Source organism: Natrix helvetica, assembly GCF_964273705.1.
Source record: "Natrix helvetica genome assembly, chromosome: 3".
NCBI lineage: Eukaryota > Metazoa > Chordata > Lepidosauria > Squamata > Natricidae > Natrix > Natrix helvetica.
In genome coordinates, this window is record NC_138549.1 from 130,636,028 (window position 1) to 130,656,095 (window position 20,068).

Genomic DNA, 20,068 nt, shown 5'->3' on the forward strand with positions numbered 1-20,068 from the left:
CTGTTCTACTCCATCCATTCAAAATGCCTGAGTTTGAAAGTGAAACAGGTGTTTGAAAAGCAAAGATTTTGAAAGCATTCCAAAAATGTGTCGAATGGAAAAAAGTGTTTTGAACTAAAAATGGAACTGTTTTGAATTTAAAATACTTCAATAACAGTGAAAGCTGTCCCTTTTACACTCAGAACAGCTGTTTCACACTCAGAATGGAAAGTTCCAAAGTCTGAACAATTGAAAATTTAAATACTTGCACATCCTTTTGACAAAATTCATTCTCATCTTGTAAATCTGCATCTTGTTCATAAAGTATTATTAAATATTGAAGAATTCCTGAACTGCTTGGATATGTTGGGCTGATCTTATTCAGTTCTTGAACAAATCCCATTTTATATTTTGGACATTTGTTATTTCAGCATTTGTTTTCAAGGTATTCTGCTGAGATAAATATTTCAGATTGCCACAAACACTGAAATCTGCTGTTGAAATCCACATTTTGTTTACAAATGTTTACTACAATTATAATGTCACCCATTTATAACTCATCATTTCAAAGAAATCAGAACAGAAGATATAATTACTTTTTCCCACCTCCCTAATTCAAAGGAAGGAAGCTTACAGACCTTAAATCAATGGTAAAACTCTAATTTAACATTTAGAGTTTCTTAACATTTTAAGAATCCATGACCTCCATATATTACTGCCAATAGCTGGTGCCAGTGGCCCCAGCTACTTTAGTTCATATTCTGTCCTAATTAATATACACATTGGCTGGATATTACAACTGGTGTTAATGTTACAACTAGAGTTAAGTGGTAGTTTCTGCATATGCTTATTGAGCAACTTTCTTTCCTTTCTGAAATTGCCTTTGTTCAGAAATTATTTCTATCCATGTTGTTTGAAAAATACGTTTTTTGTGTTGCTTTTATAATGACAGACAAAGAAAGAAGCCTGAGTCAGGGAGTATTCGAAGAGCATTCCGTCAGAGTGACAGCCATGGATTACCCAGCTCACTGGGGGAACCCACATCATCTGGAGCTATAGCTAGTCCTCGTCCTTCCTCACAACCCATTATGAGCCAAAGCCTCCCGAAAGATGTACCAATCCCAGATGCATGCTCCATCAGTGGCCATGGGAGCCTCAATTCTCTCAGTCGGCATGCCTCTCTGAAGAACAGAATAGATAGCCCCCATATCCGGAAGAACGTGACTGCAGGAAGGTCAAAGAGCTTTAATAACCACCGACCCATGGATCCTGAAGTCATTGCACAGGTAATGAAATTCTAGGCCAGGGTGATCTTCAAAGAATACCAAATTGATTCTTTCATCTCCTGCAATCATTTTAAAATCTCTTTGGTGAGTTCGGTGTTGATATTCATTACATTCATAGAATACTCAAAATATTTTCCAGATATTCTCTGAATATTTTGATGTGGCAACAAGTATTATTTGATGTCAATAATGTATATTTTGCTTCAGTATTTGCTTCAGATCAGGAAACGTCCCCTTAGAGGTGATCAAAACAAGTCAAGTTTTGAATTATGAGGTAACCTTTGATTTTGAATTTCAAATTCAAATCTGAATATTTTACAGTTTTTTTAAAAAATTGAAAGTCTGTTTTTCACTTCTAAAACATCAGCTCAGTTTGTGATTGCTGCATGTTTAATCAGTCCCAAAGCATGAAACAATTACTACATTTTGTCTGTGTAGATCAATATTCACAGATTCAAGGAGGGTGGAAAAGACCCAGATTGTAAGCTGAAAAGCATCTCCATTAAATACAGACATACATATTTTATTGAGAACTTTGTAACTTCCTAAACTTTGGGAGAAGCTTATTCTGTTTCTGGAGGCAAACCCAAATGCTAAAAATATGTGTACTATTGTGTGTAATATAATAGAATACAACAGAAAAGGTTTTCATAGTCAATACTGTTGAGGGAAATGGCAAGATTTGCATGCTCCCTTTAACTAAAGTAGCACCAGTAAATAGAAAATCAGTTCTTCCTCCTTTCATCGCTCAAATATTACCATCATGGAACTGTAGTTACCTATAAACAAATTCAGTAAATCTTACATTTACATAGTGTATGTTTTTAAATTGAATTTTATCCTATATAATCAAAGATCATCTCTTGTCACTTATATAATCTACTTTAATGAAATTAAATGTGAATAGATCTGAAAATTTTTACATCCCTTCTCTAGTTTTCTGCAGCTAATAAAGTGAGGTCCTAATGAGACCAACATTAAAGGAATGAACTCAATAGTAGCATCATAATCACTCTCACCAGTATAGTTACTCTTATTTTGTAGAATAACTATTTTAATTGAAATTTGATTTATTTCTTCAATTTATGGCTTTCTGATCACTGTTGTAATTCAGAAAGCTGTATTATGTCATTTTACTTCTCATAAACCATCTGGGAAAATATTTTCAAGAACCTCATGGAATCTGAGCCACTTCTTAATGATACGCCTTTTAAAGATTCCAGCATCTTTTCTACCAACAGCGTTTGAATCTTTGAGCACAAAATGTTAGAAAAGTAGGGCTTTCTTTGTCATTGTTTTCAAACTGTAGTCAATTCTGTTCTTGACAGGTTAGATGTTGAAAGTCACGAGAGAGGAGGAGAAATCTGTCTAGAACAGCCACCTGCCTTGTTTTTTAGGACTTTTCTAATTCTTTTTTTGTTTGTTTCTCAGTGTCTGTGTGTGATAAGAAGCTATCCTTTGAACAAAGCGGCTCTCTTTGTTTCTGTTGGCAGAAATATGGGCTGGTATTCTCTGCATGTGTGTATACACAGCTGTGACCGGATATAGATGCTGAGACATTTAAACCAAGCCCACACAGGAAAATACCTTGTCTCTTAGCTGGAACTTTCTCCCAATCTGGATGGTGAAGCCAGATTTAAACCGTGCACAAATACGGGGCTCCCCTTCTCTTCACTATTGATGTATTGCTTTCATAAAAGGTCGACAGTCCAGCATTCTGGTTAAAGTAGTCCAGCAAGAGATACAAGCCAATATAAATAGGCTTTAAAATCTTAAGTTCATCAGGAGGGCCTTGTATCCAATTTTGTTTGATTAACAAAATTAATCAAACAACTCTGCCCACATTTTCAGCAACTCTGCCCACATTTTAAAGTCATTAGAAATGAGCAATACTAAAGCAGATGGAATTTTTAAAAAACTTCCAATATCCATAAAATACAGTGCAGCTACATTTACCAATATTGTACTACACATAGAGAGTAGGTTTTCACTATTGTTTCTTCTTCAGTTATGCTTGGATTTTTGGCCAGTTTTTCCTTTTCCAGTATGTGACAGGTTTGTTAAAAAAAAGTGAGAATATTGCAGTGTAAAACAACACATTTCAAAACTGAAATTATACTGGAATTGAAGGGAAAAGTCACAAAAAGTCACATATTCTAAAAGGCAGCACACAGAAAAGAAGGTTTTAGGATAGTAGCAGTACTTATAGTTAATTGGCTAAGCCATAGCCTTTAATTCCCTCTCTACCTATTTCATGCCATTGTTTTTCCTGTCTAATTTTGCAGTCTTTGAGCAAGTTTCTGAAGGACATTCATATACTTTCTTTGCAGTAGTATAAAAGTGGATTACCATTACAGTACCTTCTTTCAGGATGTTTTCCCAACTTCCCAATATAGCCAACAACTGTGGGTTTTTCTTGAGGTCTCTCATCCAAGTACTAACCAGTTCTGACCTTGCTTAACTGTTTTTGAGATCAGCTAGATGCAGCTGCTCAAGTAGAGTCTTATGCCATTTTTGAGGGATAGAATTTAAATATAAGAAGGTCATATTATTCTTATCCAGTTATGTTGAAAATTAGCAAAAGATATAAGCAGATGACAAGTGGAATATAACCTTATACTAATCATGTATTCTTCTATTACTTATTTCAAAAACATGTAATTACAGGCTTAAATTAATATTAACATCATTTCCAATTTTATGATGTTGTCCAACAAATAGGCAGATATTATGACTGAGTTTTTACCAACTTGGGCAAGAGTCAACTTCTATATTTCCTGTTCTGTAGTCTAATTGGTAATATCTGTTATGGTTCTCTTCTTCACAAATGTGTTTTATCCTTGCCATATACAGTACTTGGATATTATTGCCTTGATACCTCTTTACAAAGTTTTGAATGGCTTATATCTTTTTGCTGTCAATTAAAATATGCTTTTATCCCCTTTCCACTTTCTGCCAAAATGTAATTCATTGTTTCCATAAGGGAGTCTGATCAATAAAACTAAAAAAGGTTACATTAAATTATAGCTGCCCTTTCATATCCTCCCAGGTCTGATTTCAAACTCTGCAAGATACTCATCTTTCATCTGACATCACTATCTCTCAGAGATCTGTATTTTGCTTTAAAATCTTTTCAGACTGCAGTCAGAGGCATTGGGTTACTGTCTTTGCTTCTTCCTCTTTCTCCTCCTGGACTGATTTACCTCCCCAAGTGCCTTTTAAAATATCTATGAGGAAACTTAAATGTTGTAGCCAAACTGTGAGTCATGGAAATGTTAAATCATTTCAGCTGTCCAAAAATCTATTATGCCAGTCAAGCCCGCATCCATTGCTGAAATGCTAAGTAAATTTGTAGACTTAAAACTGAAACAAGAGAAGAGATTGGCCTGACACATTTCTCTACTTGTCTCTTGCATTATTTCTTGCCTTAACCACATAAAGAGACAAGTGTCATAAGCAACATTTTTCATACATCTCCAGAGCTTATGGATGTTTAAAATGCCATAAAATATGTAGCATCAATGAGGAGATGCTGAGATATTCCATGCTCCAGATGCAAAGTGGAATACCACTCATTAACCATGAAGCTAGCATGCAGCTAAGCATGTTTCCATTCTTTTCAGGAATCTCAGCACTCTCAAGGTTCAGCTTGGTATACCAAAGGAATGGATAAAAAATTCTCAAAATGTGGGTAATTTCTCCTTTTTCATAGATTGAGGAAACAGATTTGAGGAAAATATAGATCAGTATTCCCTTCTGACTTCTGTTATAATCTGTTCAAGATTTTTTGCTGCTGTAATTTTACTAATCAAAAGCTTTGTTAAAAAAAGCTTCCATTTAAAAATCATCATCATTTAGAATCAGAGTAAAACCATGGAAGTCTCTGTTTTTCTGAACTTTAGTTTCAAGGATTAAAAAATGAGACTGAGAATGTTGATGAAGTTCAGAGAAAATAGCTACAGCTCACTTACATAAATTATATAAAAACTTGTATAGCTAACTAAGCTGTCTGCCATCTAAAACCCTAAGAATAGGTTTTTAGATATCATTAACAGTTTTCTAGTTTCAAGGCAAGGATGATACTAGTCTTGCCAAGGAGATTAATTTTGACTCCAAGTCCTTCCATGCCTTTGCGTCTACCACTGTCCATTTTGCTTCATATTTCTTATTCACTATAGACAATTACTCAACCCAGCTTCTAGTTGTCACATCCAACTTTTTTTTTTATTTTTTTTTTGCAGGATATTGAAGCTACTATGAATTCTGCTCTGAATGAGTTGCGGGAGCTGGAAAGGCAAAGCAATGTGAAACACACACCAGATGTTGTTCTTGATACGCTGGAGCCATTGAAAATGTCCCCTGTAGTTGCACCCACCTCTGAGCCTTCCAGCCCTTTGCATACTCAAATCCTCAAGGACCCAGAACCAGCCTTTCAGCGGAGTGCCAGCACGGCAAGTGACATTCCCTGTGCCTTCAGGCCAGCAAAATCTGTCAAAATGGCTGCCCAGGTCAAACCTCCAGCCACTAGGCCAAAGCCAGCAGTTTTCCCCAAAACAAACTCCTCAAGCGCTGCAGTTGCCTCAGCTTCTCAACAGTCTACTGACAAGTCTTGTACTGTGTAAAACTGAAAAGCCTACTGTGAATACAGCATTTTTGTTTCAGCTTAGGGAACTCTGTTAAGGAGACCTTACAATTTCTATTTAATTAGTATTGAACTTCTACTAAAGATTAGTTCATAAGTTACAGGTGCCAGGAATGTTCCCACCAAGAAAGATCCAGCTAATTAAGCCTCACATTACACCACCATTGGCATTTACTAGGGTGTCAAAAGTCCGTGTAACTTGAGACGGAAAGCCTGAGGTCCTTTTGAAATCAATGAGGGAAAGGCACAATTAATTAGCTTATTACTGGTAACTAATCAATGCCTTGTTCAAGTGTCTGGTCGCTGGGAGACTTTTCAATGATCACATGACTTGGAAATTGGTAGAAAGGATTTTCTTGCTTCAACCACTACAGGGAAAACAATAAGGTGTTTGTTATTGATGGATGCTTTTGTTGCTACTGGCTAAGTGGGTTTTGCGCATGACTACAGTCCTCAATAGTGCTACAAGATGTATTAATTTTCCATTCTCTTTGGTCTCTTTTCAGGCATACCCATTCTCAAACACTAGGTTCAGTGTTTTCAATCCTAGGTTGAAAATCCTTATGAAATGTGCCTGGAAAGCCTAATCCTGGGCTAATAAGGCATGTTTATATACAGACATATATGTTCATTTAAAGTTAAACTAATCATATGGAAGAAGTACAAAGTATGAGATATCGCACACTTCCTATTTACTGTATATATTTCCATGGTGCTTCCAGAACATAAGGAAACCCAAATATTTCAGAATGAGATTTCAATTAAATAGCCTTTTTTCATGGGAACTCAGCAGAGAAACTGAAGAAATGTTAAAAATTTAAACAAGCTATTACAGTTCATTTTGTTCTCACTCTCTCTCTCTCTCACCCTCCTTATCTTTCTTTGATTTAGTCTGCTATGTGTTTGACATATAATTGGCAGCCTAAAGTTAAGAAAATCAACAGTCTTGAGACAGGCATATGTCCAGTATGCGCCATACTTCTGCAATAGATTATCCTTTCCTCAAGCATTTTACAGATGATCCAGTGAATCAGCTTAATATGATATTTTCTATGATTCCAACAAATGACACAGACTTTTGTTTTCATTTATTGGAAAATAAATTCCTATTCAAAATAGGATCATCCTAAAAACAAAATAAGCATTTTGAATTAAATGGATTTTATCCCACTTCTCCAATTGTCAACTGATGCTGAGATAAAGAACTGAAATGTGTTTGTTTAATGCTCTAGGTTTCAGGTTCTAACCTGTTTTTCTTATAATTAGTTTTTTAAAATAATTCTCTGAACAAATTGACAGTATTTTTTTGAGATTATGACTATTATTTAAACTGATCTTTTCTTTTGATTTTCTTACTCCCCCCCCTCCCCAAAATGCTGGGCTATTTAATTGCCTTTAAAAAGCCTCACAATCTCAGAGATAAAATCAAACCATGTGGATTTGGGGCATCATTTTCTCCCTGATTGTCCACATTTCCTCTACATCTTGAATTTTTAGACTTGAGTACTGCAGTCTGATAATTAGCTCTCAGGATTAGTCAGAACTCCTTCCTTCCTATTATGTTTTACTCAGGCAAAACTACTGGATATTTTAAAGTACTTTTTTTTTTAAAGATTACACTATTGCTAGCAATTTTTAAGACAGAGGGGGAGATTTTTATTTTTGCCTGTGGTGGCCAGAGACACAATCAGCATTATGTCTCCTCTGGAGCACTGATACTAATAAACCCCCAATGCCTACTGAAAATCTCCCTTTCATTAAGAGCACATGAAAAGCCTTAGCACATGGTGTGAACGGGCATATCTCATTTTGCAAGGTGATGGGCAACCTTGCAATCAAAATAACTCAAGTAAAGAACACTTCATTTTTATTAGGTTTATACCATGCTTTGTAGCCCTGGAAAGCTTCCAGTCACCCAACTGGGTTGTGTGTGTGTATGTGTGTGCGCGCATTAAGAGTGTTTTTTTATGCAGGTAATAGTTGGCAATTTTTGTCTATTTAACTGTCCTTTTGATATATATTTACTCCCTCTCTCAACACTGAATTCTCAATTTACAAACAATTAAGTGTCCCTCTACTGGAATCTAAGTGTACACAGAGATTTATATTGCAAATATAAATACTTAAATCACCTATCTTAAAACCTGTAGGTGGCATGGGAACAGCTTCTGCTGCACATTCAAAAGTAAAATGCTTTCCCCAGATAGATGATGAGCAGAGTATTGCAGAAAGAGAAATAATTAAGATGGGCCACATTGACATGACAACCTTCAATGATTGTATATTCATTAATAGTCATGGATTTCTATCATTCTACTTTGGTGACATTTTTAAGATACTTAGAACTTCCTATTTCTGCTTACACATAGAAGAAGGTACTGATGTTTAGAGGATAGAAGATATCTTAAAAGTCATTGGCACAATTCTAACTTTGGTGCTAATGGCCAGAAAGGATTAGGGTGGCACATTAACGTTTATTTTGTCAGTATCCATCAATATATATAGTGGCAACTTATATCTGGAAAGTCTTGTACCAGCAGGAACAGATGAAGTACAGAACTTTCGGCCAAGAACTTTGATTGTTCTTGGCTGCTACTATGCACAAAGTCATGCTATAAGCAATGTAATCTAAATTAAGCAGCGATACAGAAACTTTTATGACTAGACGTATTAATAACCCTTTTTAGCTACTGTAATAAATCTCTGTGTAACATGTAGCAAATCATTCTCAATATAAGATGTCCACAAACGCATCACATTTATCATATTTTGTCACCAAATTCAGTTAAAATTAAGAAAACAATTCCCATCAAATTCGATAGCATTTCCTGCAAAGTAAACATAGGATTATCCTATGTTTTATGGGCAACACAAGTTGCCCATAAAATGTTTTATGGAATTGGAACCTGTAGGTTTGCGCTATTTTTAGTTAAAATCTTACTGAATTTTAAAGCCAAATGTTGACAACTGGAACCATGCTTTTCATGTCTTGTATGAAAGTATCACCTGATAAACATATGGAAGTAATTAAGCAGACATTTGAAAGAAAGGCAACTGGCTGTTAGTTTTCTGAGCCGAATTCTGAACACTATAATAGGGCTCTTTTTGCCACTCATACTGTGGAAAACCCTGGAGAATGCTGGTACTGTGAGCATGAAACATCATAGTTTTTTTTTTTTTTTACAATTCTTCATTTGAATATTGTTCTATTGAGGTAATAGATTTCGCCTAACATGAAGAGTAGAGCAGGCAAAGCAGGAACTTTTCCAGTTTTGCCCCTTCAAGAATAGGCAACTTATAATGAGCCCCTAGAACAGTGATGGCTAACCTTTTTGGTGTCACGTGCTGAAAGCGCGCACAGGCCCGCGACAGCGTGCACGCACACAGGCCCCCACCCATAATGCAATGTGTGCATGACTCTCCTGCGTGCCCCACCCCCTGCATGCACGCGCAACCTCTTTTGCATGCACCCATGACCATCCCCCTGTACATGCACGCCCCGACCGCCCATTTTTGGCTTCCAGGTTGGTGCAGGAAGTCTTCGAGGCCCAAAATGGGGTGCAACAAGACCTGAAGACCAGCTGGCTGGCGGGAAGCATGCATGCATGCACAGTGGAGCTGGGCTAGGGTGATGGCTGGTGTACCCACAGAGAGGGCTCTGCATACCACCACAGGTTAGCCATCACGGCTCTAGACTAACTGTTGACTAGCTGAAAGACTGATTTTTCCCTACAGGATCATGGCTGCATATCAGATTCAGAGCTGCACAAACTTTTACTTGCCTACTTGAAACTCTTCTAACTTGAGAGTTTTTATTTCACAACTGATCCTTCCTTGTGCCAGCTAGCCACGATTATCTTCTCTGAGCTAATCAGAATTTAGTGGAAGACAGACCAGCCCACTCCTCAATTGCCATCACCCTTTCTGCTTTTCTCTGCTATTTGAAGAAGGGAGTTGAGGAAGGATTATTGCATACCCTTTAATATTCAATTTTATTGTCCGTTTGGATTATATAAGAAATATAAAACCCTACTTTTATATTTCTTTTGCTTCGGTGGGTGTCCCCAGTTTTCTGAGTAGTTTCAAGAGAAAAGCTTGATTGCTGAGGCCTGACAATAACTTTAAAAACCGAGTAAATTCTGAAGCCACCAGTTTCCAAGTTCTGATTTGTTCTTGATTCCAGAAAGCATCTGAGCATGATAGATGCAAACTCCTTAAGAGCCAATTTGCTTATTTTCTAGATAGACCACAGCCCTGAAGGATTGAAAACTTTTCAAGGCTAAAATTGATTTCCACGGAACCTTTTCTAGAAATCAATGTACAGTTTAAGATGGCTTTCCGTAACTACAGAAGTTTAATAAAGATTTTTAAGAAGCAGGAAGAAAAGCTAATTGTCTTGATTATGAGCCTTCAGTCAGATTTGCAACCTATAAAATATCAGGAGGTGGCCTTAGGCTGTAATTTCTCAAAGAGACAATGCATTTGGGGAGTTATTTTCCCAGTGTTGGCATGAACATGGTGCTGAATAACCTCCCACAACTAAGTAAATACTAATACATTTTATTCACAGCAAGCATTCTATATTGCTTACAGCTTTACAGCTAGTTCTCAGAAATGTTTCCAACCTCAGCCAATCTGAAATCATGCTCAGACTGCACAAGGCATGGAGAAATAGCCTACTTTTTCTCTGCTGTGTAGCACACAAATAACTATGCATGAGCAGTAGCTGCTTTTAAAAATGTTAACAACTCTTCCAATTCACTTGCTTAAATGGAAAGGGAAAAAAAATATTTAATCAATGTTTCCATCTGAGGTGATCATGCAAGCATGGGGTGGAAAAATATTTAAACTTTTGAGATAGTTTTTTTAAAACAATTTAACACTGCAAGAACAGATTGTATATTTAAATATATATCTCTCTATATATGTGTGTGTATCTTTTGGGCCATTTTTGCTTCTAAACAAGTGAAGTGAAAATTATCTTCATTACTGTAGCAGCATTCTAATAATTTTTAAAGGACTTTTGCTGCTTAATCACTCTGTCTCTGAAAGTAGGAGGGAGTAATCTGCCCACAGGGAGCTTCATGGATTGGGCTCTGTGAGTGCCAAAATGTTAGAGCAATATATTTAAAATACAAACAGGTAATGGAAAAGACAGACTGAAATCCATGTAGCCAAAACCCAGCAAATGCTGAAGCAAATGTATTTGAAAAAGAAGGGCAGCACTGTCTTTATTCTACTGTATGTAACACAGTTCAGTTGCACAATGAAGCAATTTTCAGTTTTTGTGTTAAAATCTAATCCTGTGAAGTCAGGTTTGAGTCCACACAATGCATTTTTAATTAATTGCAGCTGTAATGGGTTTGGAATGAAATATTTTTTATTTTAAAAGCAATTTTCAATTGTTCTTTATCTTCTACACCAATAATCTACATGTGGTGTATATATTTTCCTGTGAAATCAAAAAGGAAAGCAAGAAACCTGTACTTTGTATATACTATTATGTACAATATTGGAGGTACATCTCTTCTTTCTTTTGGTACAGTATTAGAAGAGTAAACGTGTTGGAACTGTTAAATCCTTCCTGAAGTAAAACAAATATTTGTCGTAGCAATAGTTTTGGAGAAATAAATGTTTGGGTATGGTGGAAGTGGTGGCCTACAGATAAAATTGTGTGATGTCTAATTTCTGCAAAAGATACAGAGAGTAAGCTGTGTGTTGGTGAGAATTGCCACTATATTTTAAGTAGGTCCCTGCAAACTGTGCCAAATCTGCCATTTTTTTTAATCATGGAAATAAAATATTGTAAGCACAGAAGATTTCTGTTTTGAAATCCGTGTTACTGGAAATATGAGCAATTTGTAAAACTTCCTGTGTGGAAAGTGTATTTTTTTAAGAAACGACAAAATAGAAAGGCAAAGAAGGAAGAGAAAACAAATATTTTAACACGTTGATACATTCAACTGCGTTAAAGTCTCTAGATGAGTTTATTCACAGCTATTTCAAAAATAGTATTCAACTACTACAGACCCATCAGTTCCACACTGATAGGAAAATAGAATGTAATAGCCTACTTTTCCCCCTTCTGAATTCTGAATTACATACAGAAGGATTGCTGAAATAGGCAATATTCTTCCTGCAATCTAAATTGGAAAGGACATTATTTCTCAGTGGTTTTAATTCTGAGGGGAATATAAATATAGAACAACTTGGTGACTTTTTCCGCATTGCAGTGCAGGTTCCACTAAATTATTACACTTTCCTTCTTTTATTCATACATTGTTCAATAAGCTGTTGAAAACAAGAATTTGCTTTGCATACTGCCTTCAAAAATTTTGGTAATTGTTCCCTCTTGTACATTTTCAATCAAATAAAAACCAATGTTATCCATGATGAAGCCATCGCATAGGCTCCCTGGTACCAGGAGATCCCAAGGTTTGATTAAAAAAATATATAAAAGCTTTCTGGAAAGCCTAAGGTTTGAGGCTAGCCTCACCTCAGGAGGGATGATGTCTCAAAGGTGAGTGCTGCTGCAGAAAAGGCTCATCTTGGTTCCCTCAGATGGTATTCTTTAGTGGACAAGCTCCCGCAACATGCATGATGAGATGGGTAAATGTAATGTGGGAGAGATAGTTCCCTCAGATAACTCAGCCACAAGCCAGGTAGGACTTTAAAGCGACTTTAAATTGGACCATGAAGTAAATTGGTAACCAATGTAGCTCATAGAACAGAAGTGTAACATCTCCTTGAGGCACAGATAGCTGCTTGTGCTGCTGTATTTTGCACCAGCTGGAGGTTCTGGCTATTCTTGAAGGGCACATGTAGAGCACATTTCAGTAGTCTCTTCAGAAGATGATAAAAGAATAACTGAGCAGAGCCTCACCATCCAGGAACGGGGACAGCTAGTACATAACACAAAGTTGTACAAAGGCCTTCCTGGTCATGTTTGCCATCAGCTCATCAGCCAAGACTTATAAATCCAGGAAGACCCCCAAGTCTGTCCCCTATTCTATAAGTGGTAGTGGTACCCTATCCAGTGCCAAAGATGGTAAAGGCCCAGATTCAGGAAGCTGTAAAAACCAAAGGCATTCACTCTTTCCAGAGTTCATAGAAGCCTGTTGTTTATTTATTTATTTATTTATTATTAGCGTTTATATACCGCCCCCTCTCCCGAAAGGGACTCGGGGCGGTGTACAGTCCGTACCAAAATACAACAGATTAAAACGTAGAAATAACTATATAAATACATGTATAAGAGGAGGGTAAAATATGCCAAACTGTACAGCTAATAAATAAATCAATACAAAAGTTTAAAATATCAAGTTAAATTTAACACAATATCCCTCTAAAAACCAGTAAGAATGTGTATGCCAGGAGGTAAACGTTAAAATTATGCCAAACCAGCCAGTCGGAACAGGTGTGTTTTCAGTTTCTGTCGGAAGGAGCGGAGGTCAGTAGTGGTTCTAATATCGGGGGGGAGGTCATTCCAGAGGGTTGGGCCCATCACAGAGAAGGCCCTACTCCTTGGTGTCGCCCGTTGGCATTGCCTCGTGGACGGCACCAGGAGAAGGCCCTCCCTGTGAGAGCGGATTGGCCGCAGGGATGTATGTGGGAGGATGCGATCCCGCAGGTAACTAGGCCCTATGCCATGGAGCGCTTTAAAGATGGTGATCAGAACCTTGAAACGCACCCGAAAGACCACAGGTAGCCAGTGCAGCTCGCGCGGGAGAGGTGTTACGTGGGAGTACCTAGTACTCCCCATGACTACCCGCGCGGCTGCGTTCTGGACTAGCTGCAGTCTTCGGGCGCGTCCCAAGGGAAGCCCCATGTAGAGAGCGTTACAGTAGTCCAGGCGAGACATCACCAGTGCATGAGTGACTGTGCGTAGGGCATCACGGTCCAGAAGGGGGCGCAATTGGCGCACCAGGCGAACCTGGTGGAACGCCCCCCTTGCCACGGCTGCCACATGATCATCCATTGACAGCCGGGCATCTAGGAGGACGCCCAAATTGCGCGCCCGTTCCACAGGGGGCAATTGTTCGCCCCCTATGGCCAGTGATGGGATCAACTGGCTGAACCGAGGCGCCGGTAGCCACAGCCACTCAGTCTTGGAGGGGTTGAGTTTGAGTCTGTTGTCCCCCATCCAGACCCCGACGGCTTCCAAACACCGGGACATCACTTCGACAGCCTCGTTGGGGTGGCTTGGGGTTGAGATGTACAACTGAGTATCATCAGCGGACAGATGGTACTCAACCCCAAAACCACGGATGATCTCACCCAGCGGCTTCACGTATGCGTTGAACAGAAGGGGCGAGAGGACCAACCCCTGCGGCACCCCACAAGAGAGTGGCCTTGGGGTTGACCTCTGCCCCCCAGTCAACACATATTGCATCCGGCCGGAGAGGTAGGAGCCGAACCACCGTAAAACGGTGCCTCCAACTCCCATCCCCTCCAGCCGGCGCAGTAGGATACCATGGTCGATGGTATCAAAAGCCGCTGAGAGGTCTAATAGGACCAGGATAGAGGAGCAACCTCTACCTCTGGCCCTCCAGAGATCATCCACCAACGCGACCAAGGCTGTCTCGGTGCTGTGCCCGGGTCGGAAACCGGACTGGCGTGGGTCTAGATATACGGATTCGTCGAGGTGACGTGGAAATTGCTGCGCCACCACATTCTCAACAACCTTCGCTAAAAAGGGGAGGTTGGAGACTGGACGATAATTAGCTAGCTCCGTTGGGTCAAGTGAAGGCTTCTTGAGCAGGGGCCTCACCACCGCCTCTTTCAAGGCAGTCGGCAAGGAACCCTCGCTCAATGAGGCGTTCACCAGGCCCAGAAGCCAGCCTCGCGTCACCTCCCAGGATGCCAGTACCAACCAGGAGGGGCACGGGTCCATTGAACATGTGGTGGGTCGCAGCCGTCCACGCAACCCGTCTAAATCCTCGGGGGCAACAGAGTCAAACTCCTCCCAGAGTGGACTCACAAGACTCACTGATGTCGGCTCGTCCGGTACACTGAGGGGGGCCCATCCGCTCCGGATCTGAGCGACTTTGTCTTGCAGATATTCCCCAAACTCCTCTGCTCTTCCCTGCAAGGGTGCCTCCCGCGTCTCCTGCGACAGGAGAGAACGGGTCACCCTAAACAGGGCGGCAGGGTGGTTATCCGCAGATGCAATGAGAGCGGCACAATGTCTACGTTTGGCCGCTCTCAATGCCACGAGGTAGGTCCGTAAATAGGCTCTTACCTGTGTTCGGTCAGATTCGGAGCGTGAGGACCTCCACCTGCTCTCTAGACGTCTCCTATGGCGCTTCATCACCCTAAGCTCCTCGGTATACCAGGGAGCCCGGGTGGGTCGTTGCCGTAGGAGAGGTCGCAGAGGCGCAACCCGGTCCAAGGCCCCCGCCGTCGCCCTATTCCAGGCGTCGACTAGGTCCTCCGACCGAGCGCGGGTCAGGGCTACAGGTAAAGGCCCAAGCTCCGTCTGGAACCTGTCCGGTTCCATCAAGTGCTTGGGGCGGTACCAGCTTGAACAAACTGGGTCCGCCTCCTCGCGGTGGAGGGTAGCGCCAGGGAAGTCCAGCCGGAGACATGAGTGATCTGACCATGACAGGGGCGTAATCTCTAAATCCCCTATTCCCAGATCACTCGTCCACTGCTCAGATACAAAGATAAGGTCCAGTGTGTGGCCGCCTTCGTGTGTGGGGCCCTGAATTAGTTGGGTCAGGCCCATGGCTGTCATGGAAGCCATGAACTCCCGAGCCACCTCGGACGCTGCTCCCGTCGACGGCAGGTTGAAATCCCCCATAACCAGAAGTTTGGGTATCTCAACTGGCGTCTCCGAGACCAGCTCGAGGAGCTCGGGCAGGGCCGCTGACGTATAGCGAGGAGCCAAGTATACAATCAGCAGACCCCACTGCCTCCCTGGGCCCCATTTCATACCCAGCGACTCACACCCGGGTATCTGAGGAACAGTGAACTCCCTCGGCTCCAGACAATCCCGTATAACTACCGCCACCCCACCACCCTTACCCAGGGCCCGAGGCTGATGGAATGCACGGAAACCCGGTGGGCACATTTCCACGAGGGGTAAACCCCCCTCGTGACCCAACCAGGTCTCCGTTATCCCTGCAAGGTCCAGCTCCCCCTCCGAGATCAGCTCGTTAATGAGGGGGGCCTTGTTGGTCACGGACCTTGCATTGCAGAGCATCAGCCTCAGGCCCTGGCTCTGTAGTTCCCGACCACCTAGGCTGCGGGGGTTGGTACAAACGACCGGGCGTAGCCAGCAGCCACGGTCTCCCAACCGACCTTGCGATCTTTTCTTGTTCCCCATTTAAACCATTTTTTACAGTCTCCAGGCAGACAGGTAGGACATCAATAGCATCACTTAGATTGCCGGCGTGGAGTTGAGTATCATCAATATTGATGATTCCTCACCCTGTGGCTACGGATGATCTCCCCTAACAGTTCCATGTAAATGTTAAACAGAAGTACCAAATCCTTTGGCAACACATATTCCACAATGCTATAGTAGTAGAATAAAAGGTAAGCCTACGCATGAAAAGTGATACTTGAAAATGTTGTCTCTAAGTTCCTTGTAATAGCTGTCCTTTGGGGATGCTAACTGCCAGTCAATTGTCCTAGTTTTCTTACTTAATTCTCCAAGACAAAGAAAAGCTGAAAATGCAAGGCCTGGTAGCACAGAGCATAACTTCTATGTAATGATTGGCCATAGTGGTCAAACTGGAACTACTGCTGACCACTGGAGAACATTAACTGTTAAAACAGTCGATGTAATACAAATTTCACGTAACACAAATTTCATCTTCTGCTTAATTTCCCCTTAGGGTGAATATATGACTCCAACTCACTGCTGGTATTTTTATAACAGTATTTCTCAACCTCAACAACTTTAAAATGCATGCTCCCAGAATTTCCCAATCAACATGTGTTACATGTATTTATTTATTTCTCACTTTTAAAATAACAAAAAAAGGAACAAATATACTGTCAAAGAAAAACACGCACACATAGAAAGTGCTATGTGCAAAAAAATGAAAAATATACAGCAAAGAGGGTAAACCAGCATCACATTAAAAAGTTACAATTCTATAGTTATCTAATGCTAATATCATTTAAGTACTTATGACATATATAACTTAGAAATATATGTTTTTAATCTATTGTACTTTGTATAAATGAGTCCTATATTTCATAATTACTGTCATACAAAGTCTATATCAGCATGTGTTATATATAAAAATTAAGAAATGTTTTAAAATTTAAAAGAAATAGCCCATCTCATGAGATGTCACACAAAGAGATAGCAATCTGGCACCATTCAGCATTTTTAATTATTAAAGACAAATATTTCTGGAGATCAGTAGGCACTTTAAATATTTTGGAGGGGGAGATTAAAGTCCTGGTATGAAAGTGTTTGCCTTGACCAATAAACTGCAATAGATTCCCTCCCATAGCACATATTTTTCCCCATGGTTATGGAGAGACATTATGGAGAGACCACTTTTGAGATGCATAATTTATCTGCAGTTGGTACAGCAATCTCTTTTCAATTAACACCTTTCTAGCCGCAGCTTCTAGTGCCTAAAGGGATAAGAGGCTCTTTGTGCCCGCACAATTGGTAGAAAATGGATTATCACCTCTGGCCATCCTGCAAATCATAATAAAAATGACTAAGATCTCCCTTACGATCTTAATAAACAATTGATTAAGATTCTTTGCTTACTGTGACCATCTCAACATTTAGAGTTAGGTCATTATCTTCCCTGCTCTCCAAAGCTAAAGTGGGTTATAGCATCTGGTTAACTTTCTCCAGGCTCAGAAGTTAAATTACTTCAGTTAAGTATTTAATGGAAGGTTACCAGGAAATATTAAAGCTGTAAACTATTTTGAACATATCCAAGAAGAAAATCGAGACAAACTTTTTTTTATTGTTACAACATATCCTTGAAGTCAAGCTTGACTTGAAGGAGGCCTTATTTTTCACCTTGCTCCCCAATAAATGAGCTATATATCGGGACAGCCATATATTCCAAAGGGCAGGTGCCATGGCAGAAAAGTTTTTCCTCCTGGGCCCTGATTGGTTCCCATCTTTGATTGAACATGTCCCTCCTGCTAGACCTGATGGGATGTTGTGTTCTCTTCTCCTGATGACCTGATAGATGTAATGTGTGTGTTAAGGGTGGCACATTTACAACTCAGTATAATTTTACTACTGTCATACTTATTACCAATAGTTCTCATTTAGCAACCAAAATTGGGATTGACAACTTAGTATTTAAGCAAAGCAATCACTAGGTGAAACCACAATTGTGCTTGTGACTTTATTTAGGACCTGCGAAGATCGTAAATGAGAAGATTGGTCACAGAGATACTTTTTCATCACAATTGTAACTGTGAATGGTTGCTAAATGAATCAGTCTCTAAACAAGAACTAGCTGTATTATTGAACTTCAGTACAATTTTTGTAAATAAACTGATTTATACATCGCCTTGTGGACTAAATGCCTGAACAGGGTTGGGTTAATGTGTATATGCCCTAAGTTTTCTTTACACTAACCTAGCACTGATTTATTCCTATATACACTAACCAAGGAATGAATCCTACTGAACTTAATATTTCTTCTGAAAAGATAGGTTAAGATTGCTTGATGGCTGGTTTTATTGTCATTTTCAGATTTTTTAAATTAATATTATTGGCCCTGAATAATACAAGAAACGTACTGTACATATAATACACACACACATACAATGTTTTATAAATTGAATTCAATATTTCACCATGAAACTTTCTCACTGAGCACCACAAACCAATATATTTTGGTCCTAGTAGTGTCATCTTATAGTATTTTCAACTAAACAATATATGTGCCTCCTTTTTGTGATGTTGAAGGAAGGCAACAACTCAAGATATTTATAATCCTCATTTTTTCAGTGTTATTACTAATTTTCCACCAACAATAATAATTTTCCCCTTCCTTTTCCTTCCCTTTCTTTCATTATTTTGGCTATTGATAAGAAAGTCATTCCACAGTGGAAACTTCAGCACAAATAAAACTCTATTCAATCTATCAGATGAAAGAGATTTTCCACATCAATTGTGTGTATAGAACAACTAAATATCTATTACCAAGTATGGAGAAGTGTATATGAAAAGATCTGTATACGATGATAGTGCAATGCATTCAGATCAAGTAAAGAAGTTCAGAAAACCTCTTCAGCAGACACATGTTCTCTGGAAAAGAGGCAGCTGTTTTAATGAGTCACAGATACATGCTGTGTTCATCTTCCCACTTGTTCCAGCACATGGTTTCAAATCATTGCATAGCCCTAATAAATAAAAAGCATGTCAAAATATAATCCTGTTTCATTTCTCTCTGCATTTGAACCACTTTCATAAAAGAGTCTTCTTCGGAATATAAAATTATTAATTATACATTTTCATGCTATTTCTATCTAAGTGGGAGTAAATATTTGGCTATGAGAGTTTCATTTATTTCCTCCAAAGCCTTAATGTGGGATTAAGTCAAAAGGCAAATTAAAACCAGTGAGGACTGGAGGATTTCAAGAGTTTGTTGCTTATTTATATGATTTATTAACTTCCTCAATCAAGAAGGACCCTGAGTGAATGATTGCATTTTCAACACAATGTCCCACTTTATATTGTCCTTAATTATATCTGGGGATATTAAATTATCCCCAGGAACTTTCCCTGATTTCAGCACTTCTGTCAATTATCTACTTCCCATGCTGTTACAGAAGATCTTTTAGGAAGACCATCTGAGCTATATGTGTCTATGTGTCTCGTTTTTGTGGGGGGGAAATCCTGGCACTGACATTCAAAATCTTTGAATGTCAATCAACCCAACACACTGAGAAGTTAATGTGAGCATATAGCATAACCTTATTCCTTTTAGTCCAATCCAAGTGGTTGCTTGATACTTAGATTGAACAATAGAGGAAGCAATCTCTAAACATAAAACGGTAGCATACAGTATTTTCTTAGGTATTTCATAATATTCATTACTCCAAGATGGATCCTGTATATAGAAATGATAACCTGCTTCTGGGAAGAGAGTTTTTAAAACAATAACAGCGGACCAAGCTAATTTTTCAAACAGCAGAAAAGCCATAGAAATAAGCCAGT

At 39.5% G+C, this 20,068-nt stretch overlaps 1 protein-coding gene across 4 annotated transcripts in view; it reads left to right on the forward strand.

The window, feature by feature from the left end:
* SRGAP2 (SLIT-ROBO Rho GTPase activating protein 2) overlaps positions 1-7,633 on the forward strand; it is a 217,313-nt gene extending 209,680 nt beyond the window's left edge. For 2 of the 4 annotated variants that reach the window (XM_081947182.1, XM_081947183.1), the window contains exons 22-23: positions 932-1,265; positions 5,507-7,633. In XM_081947182.1, coding sequence (XP_081803308.1) covers positions 932-1,265; positions 5,507-5,887 — 715 coding nt within the window. In that variant the 3' untranslated portion in view covers positions 5,888-7,633. Of the gene's footprint in view, positions 1-931; positions 1,266-1,472; positions 1,540-4,888; positions 4,953-5,506 lie in introns of all 4 variants that reach the window. The other 2 variants (XR_014174905.1, XM_081947184.1) reach the window with 2 other exon arrangements.
* The last annotated feature ends 12,435 nt before the right edge of the window (positions 7,634-20,068 follow it).